This window comes from Corvus kubaryi, unplaced genomic scaffold (genome assembly GCF_017639235.1).
Source record: "Corvus kubaryi isolate FWS band 111438036 unplaced genomic scaffold, C.kubaryi_AGA036_p1.0 78, whole genome shotgun sequence".
Classification (NCBI taxonomy): domain Eukaryota; kingdom Metazoa; phylum Chordata; class Aves; order Passeriformes; family Corvidae; genus Corvus; species Corvus kubaryi.
The window spans coordinates 6,358,670-6,367,221 of NW_024582065.1; the positions used below are offsets into that span (position 1 = coordinate 6,358,670).

General features: G+C 50.7%; 1 protein-coding gene across 3 annotated transcripts in view; it reads left to right on the top strand.

Moving 5' to 3' along the window:
- The window catches only part of NTNG2 (netrin G2), a 47,440-nt gene extending 43,819 nt beyond the window's left edge, over nucleotides 1-3,621 (top strand). For all 3 annotated transcript variants that reach the window (XM_042052754.1, XM_042052755.1, XM_042052756.1), the window contains 3 exons: nucleotides 1,247-1,414; nucleotides 2,018-2,152; nucleotides 2,470-3,621. In XM_042052754.1, the coding sequence (XP_041908688.1) occupies nucleotides 1,247-1,414; nucleotides 2,018-2,152; nucleotides 2,470-2,693 (527 nt within the window). In that variant the 3' untranslated portion in view covers nucleotides 2,694-3,621. The remainder of the gene's footprint in view (nucleotides 1-1,246; nucleotides 1,415-2,017; nucleotides 2,153-2,469) is intronic.
- Nucleotides 3,622-8,552: the final 4,931 nt, after the last annotated feature.

Genomic DNA, 8,552 nt, shown 5'->3' on the forward strand with positions numbered 1-8,552 from the left:
TCCTCCAGCTGCATGTGCATGCCAACCCACACCCTTCCCTGCCACCCCTCTGCCATCCTTGAATGTTTAATGTCCTGCTTGGAACAAAGCCCCAGCTCCAAACCTCTCTCCAAAGGCTCTGAAAGCTCAGACCTGGCTGAGAATTTCTGCTCATGTTATCCCCTGCCCTTGCTGGCTGGGAACCTCCTGACCAGGCCAGCTGGGCCACAAGTCACCTCCTTCTCTCCAGAGTTGCACATATCAGTACATAAACACATTTACATATAAACTCCCAGTAAGATCCAGCACTGCAAGGTTATCACCATCCCTAGTCATGGTAATAAAAAGCAAGCACAAGAAGCACATAATCCAATCCCCCTGACTACAAATTCACCCACAGATGGTTGTTTTCTAACACGTGCCCACAGCTGAGAGAGGTCAGCCCTGGGGACAGGAGCACTTGGCCAAGTGATAGTGGCATGTCCACCCCATCAGCAGCCTTTGCAGGCTGTGCTGTTCCAGGCAAGCCCTGGTTCAAACCTTCACACACCCGTCCACCAGCTGTTGAAAGATCCCACAAAAGCCACGTTACCTTGCATAGACTTATTTTAAACATTTAACCGGAGAGCCACCACCCTTCACAACAGGAATGGGGCTGCTGAGAAGGGACTCAGAGGGGAAAAAGAGAAGCTGTGAGGTTTTACCTGGACACGCAGCAGCTTCATCTCCACTTAAGCAGCCTCTGCCAGCCCCATCCCACGGGCCACTCCCCTCTGTGCCCCAGAGAGGCAGAGCCTTTGCCAGGGCTCTGCACCCCAGCCCAGCTCCTCACAGGTCCTGCAGCCTCCCCAGAACCAAACCCCGGCACAAGGCTCTGCTCATTAACAAGGCAGCTCTGTAATTACCACCTGACTCCCCTCCACTGCCTGCTCCCATGATTATGCACTTTCTGAAAGAGATTATGTCCTGGGATTGCAAGGGGCTGGCTCCTGCCTGTCCACACCCCAAGATTACAGGGACCCTGACCCTGCTCTGCTCTCTGAGCGATGATTTCCAGCCCTATCCCCCCGTGGTGGTGGAGAACTGTGTGCACTCCTCCTGCCCAGCACACCCCAGCCCTATGCTGGCAGTGGCCACAGCATTCCCACAGCATTCCTACAGCATTCCCCCAGGCAGGACTCTCCTCCACAGCAGCTCCTCTCCTCCTCCCAGCGGAGGGAAGGTGCTCCAGGCCCATGTCCCAGCTCTCTCCTCCTCTCCTCCGCAGACTGCGAGTGCTACGGCCACTCCAACCGCTGCAGCTACATCGACTTCCTGAACGTGGTGACCTGCGTGAGCTGCAAGCACAACACGCGGGGCCAGCACTGCCAGCACTGCCGCCTGGGCTTCTACCGCAACAGCTCGGCCGAGCTGGACGATGAGAATGTCTGCATAGGTGAGCACCCGGGGTGGGTCCTCACTCTGTGGGTGGGCTTCATTCAGCCCCTCTCTGGAGGGTGTTTGCCCCACATGCATGCTCTGCAAGGATGGCAGCTGGTACGGTCACTGCAGCCTGCCAAGGCACCTCTTACCTGACAATAAAGCCTATATAATATCATAGAATTACAGGACAGTTTGGGTTGGAAACTATCTCTAACCTCTTGCCATGGGCAGAGACACCTTCCACTATGCCAGGTTGCTCCAAGCCCCGTCCAACCTGGCCTTGGACACTGCCAGGGATCCAGGGGCAGCCACAGCTGCTCCGGGGCAAACCATGCCAGGGCCTCCCCACCCTCACAGTAGAATACCTTTCTGACTGGATTCAGATGCCTTGCTCAGCCAGGAGGGGCTCAGCTCCAAAGAGGAGTGGCCTTTGTACCCATGGCCATTTGCACTGTCAGGGCCTCTCAGGCCACCACATCCTCCCAGCCCCTTGGTCTCTAAGCTCTCTTCCACAGCACATCTCCAGACTTTTCCAAAGTCCCCAGCCCCTCCCGCAGGGAGCTGCATGCACGGACCCCGAGGCAGGACAGGCTGTGACCTCCCTGTCTTTGGCCAGAATGTAACTGCAACCAGATCGGCTCCATGCACGACCGCTGCAACGAGACCGGCTACTGTGAGTGCAAGGAAGGTGCCACGGGGCCCAAGTGCGACGACTGCCTGCCCAACTACTACTGGAGACAGGGCTGCTTCCGTGAGTACCCGACTGCAGGGCCACAGGGAGCTGTGAGATGGCTCCAAACAGGAGCAGGATCTCCAGCACTGTTGGCTCGGGTGCCCCATGATGCTCGTGGTGCAGGGTGAGCAGATCCCGGCCATTCCTCCCAAATCCAAAATGACTTGATAGCTCTGCCCATGGAGTTTGCACCCCTCCACTGCATTCTGCTGACCTTGGAACTGCTCTCTAGCACTGGGAGGGCTGGATAATTTAACCCCTAAGAGCTAACTAAAATCTAGTTCCTGTTGCAACCAAGGGGTGTAACACCCACATCCCTCCCTCTCACCCTGCAGCCAATGTCTGCGATGACGAGCTCCTGCTCTGCCAGAACGGTGGCACCTGCTACCAGAACCAGCGCTGCATCTGCCCCGTGGGCTTCAAGGGGGTCCTGTGCCAGCAGTCCAGGTGTGAAGTGGACAAAAAGGACTGTGACGGTGCTCTCGGTGCTGGCGGCAGCCTGGCCACCGTGGCCCTGGGGGTGCTCGCCCTGCAGCTGCGAGGCTGGGTGGACCTCTGAGGCCGCAGAGGGAGCCCAGCCCGGGCGCGTCACCCGAGGGACCTGGGGACACCGAGGTGACGGGTGGCCGTCCCCACAGCCTCCTCCGCCTTCCTTCACGCTAGGACTTGCACAACGTCTTTCGGTCCACTTTCCAAGCAGAGAGGTACGCAGGGAGCCCGGGGCTGGCTCGTGCCCGCGGAGCCAGCCCGGTGTCCCAGCGCGGAGCCGGGGCCGGGCGGTGACATGGGGACCGCACAGCCTGTGCCGGGACACGGCCCGTCCGTCCTCCCTGCGCACAGTGACTCTGTCCTGCTCCGCACAGGGCGGCCCGGGGCCGCCGGGGCCCTGGGCAAACAGTGCCCCGATCCAAGGGATGTTTTTTTTATTATTACTTTATTTACTTTGGTATAGGCTGGGGTGTTCTTTTTATTTTCCCTCCTCTTAGCGTCCTGTTTTGGAAAAGCCTGTCATGACAACTCCAGAGCCCCACCACACACCAGGCAGGGGACAGGGAGGGAGGGGAGAGGGGACTCTGGTCCATCCCTGCTGCATAGTCCCGCATCCCACCATGGGCCTGGCCACGCACATACTGTTGCCTACGACTGTAGTTGCTGCATTGATTTTGTATTTTCATGGCTGGGTTTTGTTTTCTTGCACTTACGGAGAACACAGGGGCCATGAGGCACTTGGAACGTGAGGAGTGCAGTGTCTTATCCACACATGTCCGTATGGTGTACGGGTCAAATACTTCTTTTGGTAGAGACTTATTTTTGTTTGGATTAAATGTTATAACAGAACCACGACCTAAAGGGACATTTTGCCATGAGCATTTGATTCTGGTGTATTCTCCTCCAGTAAAGCAACTATTAATGGCTGCTTGATCACCACGTTTTCCTTTCTGTGTGCACAGTTAATTACAGGTAAAGACTTATTTTTTGATTCATAATGTCCTCTTGTGTTTTCTGAGTCACTACCAAGGTGCACCACATGGTGAGGGAGAGGGGAGGGAGAGAGAGGTTGCCTCATCACTGAGAGCTGTTAATTATTTCTGCTAATTACTTTGCCGAGCCTAGGTTAGACTTCTAACTGTAGACAATGAGCAAAGTCTGAGTGATATATTAAGCACTGGTCCTGTGTGAAAAGGCCATTTCCAAATGAGCCTGCAGCAGGAAAAGGCTGGCCAGTGCAGGGATGCTTCTCCAGGGGGACCTCAGCTGTCCCAACCCCACTGCAGCCCCCCATGCCTCCAGCTGGTGCCATGATGCACCTTTGCAGAAAATGCTGTATTTTTAAGCAGCCACAGCCAGTGTTCTTAGGCAGCAATATAGAGCTCACAGGGATTATATGAACTCATTAAGGCTCATCAACGTGTTCCTGTCTGAGGAGGCATTCACAGTCAAGCACATAAATGAAGGCAGGAGAAACCAGAGACAAGAAAAGAGGTAACTCAGATTAACAGGAATGTCATGAACACAAGAGCTCTAGTGTTGTCATTTCCAAATACTTACCAAGCCAGGAGATGATTGAGTGCAGGATTAGAAGATGGGGAAGCCCCCAACTCCGGCTTGTTCAGTTCTGGGCTGGTTTCTTTGACAGGTGAGAAGCCTTGGTCCAAGTCCCAGCTCCATGACACTCCTTGGGCCAGCCCAGGAGCCCCACACAATCCAGGCTTCAGCCTCCACTGGCATTTCCAGGCCTGGTGTCCTTGCCTGAGGGGAGCTCTTCTCTGAGAGCTTCTCTGTCAGCATCTGCTCTGTTCCAACACCTTCTCTCGGTGGCCCTGTCCCTGCAGCCCATCCTGCTCAGGGCCCCTGTGCCAGGAGCAGCCCGTGTTTCAAAAGGGCAAGAACCTGCAGCATCTTCCAGCCCTAACTGGATACTGAGCACTCAACCAGTGCCACCAAAACCCAGCCACCCCCACGGAGAGGGGACAGCGAGACAGACTGTGCTTTGGAAAAGGAGAGAAAACCACAAGTGAAGGTGCAGGATGGATATTGTCACTTCAAAGAGCAGCACACAATCTGAGCAGGATTTAACATCACAGAGGCAGAGCACAGGGCTTAGTTAACCCACCATAAAATAAGAGAGGGTTCAACTCACCCTGATTTGATCCTTGAGGAAGCAGGCTGGCCCCAGCATTGCCTCCCTGGCTTCAGCACAGTCGCTTGCCCTCTGTTGGTATCGACACTCACTCTTTTCTTTGTACTTTCTGACTGCAACAGACCTTAAATCGTCATATGTTACTGTTTTACAAGTAATAGCAAAGACTGTAACAAGATCAAGATCTCTAATGGCACTTCTGGAGGGTGAAGCAACATTCTCCTTTCCCTGCACGACTGTTTTTCTCTAGAATATTAGATTAAGCAACAGAAAATTTACTACTTCATAAAGCCAGACAAACTCTGCACCCAGTGGATTCCCTGCAAATACACACTTTTATTGCAGGAACATGCCAAGCAGCAGCACCGAATTCCTGTAGAAAGTAACCTCAGAAAAGCGCAACAAAGCTCAGACCAGTCCAGGAATAAAGGCTGCTGAAAACTACACTCGGCCTTTCTGGGTTTGGGGATTTGCTCTCGGTTGGGTGTTGGCTGTTTGGCTTTGGGGTTTTGGAGTCATAGAATAGTCCAGCGTAGAAGTTGGAATCACAGAGTGCAAGCCACTGCAAGGCAGAAAAGAAAACCTCTCACACAAAACTTAAACTCGGTATTCAAAAAAACAATTTAAAGCTTCTGAAAGCTTCAGTGCTGAAGACCTGTCAAGTGCAGACATCTGTTAGCACAAAGAGAATGGAGCATTATTGAAATAACACAGAGAAACCATCACTGCAAGTACCCACAGATCCCAAAGTTCATCTTCTTTAAAACAGAAACATTTGTGCATCAGTTAATGCTTGCAAATGGGAGAAGCTGTCCAATGAGCTTGACACTTTAATTGGGGAAAGGTTAACCAAAAGGTACTTCTCTTTCTGGGAAAAGCCACTTATGCTCTTTCAAGAGGTTCCACATACATCTTGTCACCAGCATTTGGTTAGTTTGAAAAAGTTTTTAAATTACACTTCTGTCTGCAGAAAGTGACCTCTCCAAACAGCACAAGTAGAGCTTTTGATTCTTCTTGTTTACATCAAATGCAACTCCGATTTTAACGATTGAGAGTTCTGACAAATTTAAATAACCAAAAGCCCCAAGGCAACAAAAACCTTCCTGATGCACATTTGCTCATTTGCCAGGTAAAATGTTGAACCTACAGTTCCTGGGAGCTGGAAAGCAGGAGGGGGAAAAGAATTCCATTGGCAGTTCCCAGGTATGTTATTTTTTTAAAGGTGAGGCAGCAGACATCTCATCTGCAAGTGATTTGTAAGGAGCCCTGCAGAGGCGGGAGGAGCGAGAGAACCAACACTTTTTAGTGGGAATAAAATGGTCTTACTGCCCTGTTCTGCTCTGTAATTGGCTTTCACGAGAAGCCTCAAATGTAAATAAAACAAAGTATAAAGGAGGAGCTGAGTGTTCTTGCTCAGAAATGAGAGCAGAGCTGGGTTTTGAAGAGCTTTGTAGCCACATCTTCTCAGCCCTTCTGGCAGGGAGCTGGAGAGTTTGGCCACAATCACACAGAAAATGGCTAAAAAATCACACCCTGATTTGAGATGCAGAGAAAAGCTGCAGACCCTCCTGAAGGCTCCTCTGGCATTTCAATTCTCGAGGTGTTGTAACAAGTTTCACTGCAGGGTGAAACGTGTGAGGAAAGCCTAAACCCACCCACTTTCACCACATAAATGCCTTTTCTCCTGGCCAGGAACAATGCCAGGCTCCAAAAGCTCCATCCTGACCACTCTGTGTCACTCCAGGGGTTAAAATAGAGGGGAAACTCATGGGGTTTCTCTTTAGCAAAGGGAGTTCTTGCTTCATGTGACACTGAAATCAGTGGCAACATTGCACAGCTGCACCAGGCTACAAAACCAGGTTTTCTACCTTTTCCCAATACCAGATGTAATGTGCTCTAAAACCACCTTCATTTCCATCACACTTTTCCTGGGAGTTGGTGGCAGATTAGCCAAGGGCTGAGCAGACAGGCACATATGGCCAGGAGGTCTCATGTTGGTGATATTCGATGTACAAGGCTGCTTAGCTTACATTTATTTGCACTAAAGAATAAGGCACTGGGCTCCGTTCCAAGCAGCTTAAAAAGACAGGAAAGGAGACCCGTTGTGGCAAGAGACTGTATTATATCATTAATATTATAAATTCCATTTACAATCCAGCAGTCATTTCATCCATCATTTATTCATGCACAATCGAGAGAGCATCTTGCATTTTTGGGACCGTGGTTCTGCTCATCCACGGGATTGCTGTGAATGAACAGCCCAGCTCCAGCTTTGGCTACTCTGGTCTGTCCCTTCTCACCATGCGGAGACTGCCAAAGAGCAAAAGTCAGCTCTAGCATTACTGGGGTTCCATGGTATTTTTCAGATGTTGACTGGGAATGTTGTTTAGCCCAAACTAATGTATTTAGTCACAAGTTCTGTGTTGCTCTGGAAGCCCAGGCTGCTCCGTACTTCCCCCACATGAGTATAGCTGGGGTGGGGGCTATTCCCATTCCATGGATTAGCACGGGGAGAAGTGCCTTGCCAGCCTGCACACCTTTCTCCCAGCTCCTGTGCCACCACTCATTACAGCCAGCTGCTAATTAGCTGCTGCACTTGGCTGCTCCAGGAGACAGCACTGTAATGGTCCCACCAGCACTGGGAGTATGAATGGACAGACTGGGAGGAACGAGAGGCTGATGTCCTGGCATAACTCTTGTAAAGTCAAGCACAATCCAGTGGCATCTCCAGCTCTCAGCACCCCTCAGCCCCATCCACCAAGGAGCCAACACCTCCCTCCTGCACTTCCCAGAGGGGATAATGCTCCTGGAAAACTGCTGGCTTCCCTCTGGTGCCCCACAGACAGCCCAGGAACAGCTGGGAAGGCAGCACAGCACAGGGACCCAGAGCTAAGGAACATGGCCTTGCTCTAACATCACCATGACTGGGGGTAATGACATGGAAACAATTACAGCAAACCTTAAAGGAAAAAGGAACTACCACAATTATCCTCACCCTTTACTGCAAAGCCTATTTTGTGTACAAAGAAAAAAATAAGAAAACCTCTACACTCTGAAAACCCTGAACAAAACAGAGTCCAGCACTTAGAAGAGACTTTCCCTCCTTCCCAAGAACACAGAGGCAACTGGCTTTGCACTGAGCATTAAGCTGCCAAGCTTGGAAGCAGCATGGAAGCCTCTGTATAAAAACCTGGATACTGCTGCTGTCCAAGGGTTTTGGCACAACCTCCAATAAAGTCGTTTACATAAAGTTGTGTTGAATATGTTTCTGTACTGACTTTTCCAACTTTAACACTCAGTAACCACCAAAAGGCCTCCTCCAAGGGCCACCAGCTCTGAGGAATTATAAATTACTAAAGCAAGTCTCTACTCACAGCTTGCACACTGACTGCCCATCACTACTCAGCACTTTGTACACACAACAGGAACAGCAGAGAATTTATGAAAATTGTACCTGATCTGTTTGTTCTTCATTGCAGATTTGAGTCAGTGAGAAGTGTGCTTTGGACTGGATTTTGCTTAGTTTTCTGTGTCATGGGTATAAAACAAAAGAAAAAACAAGTTAATTAAAGCTACAAACCTACTCTTGAGTGGTTTGTGGAGAGGGAAAAGTGTTCTAAGTGCAATAACCCCAGCATTTTTTATTGACAAATACAGGACTAATGATACAGACTGATATGGCAGCAATAATCCACTGCTGAAGACTGACAATGTAAGTCAGAGAAATCTAGTATTAAACCAGCAAAAAGGTCTGAGCCACTGAACACACCTCCAAGA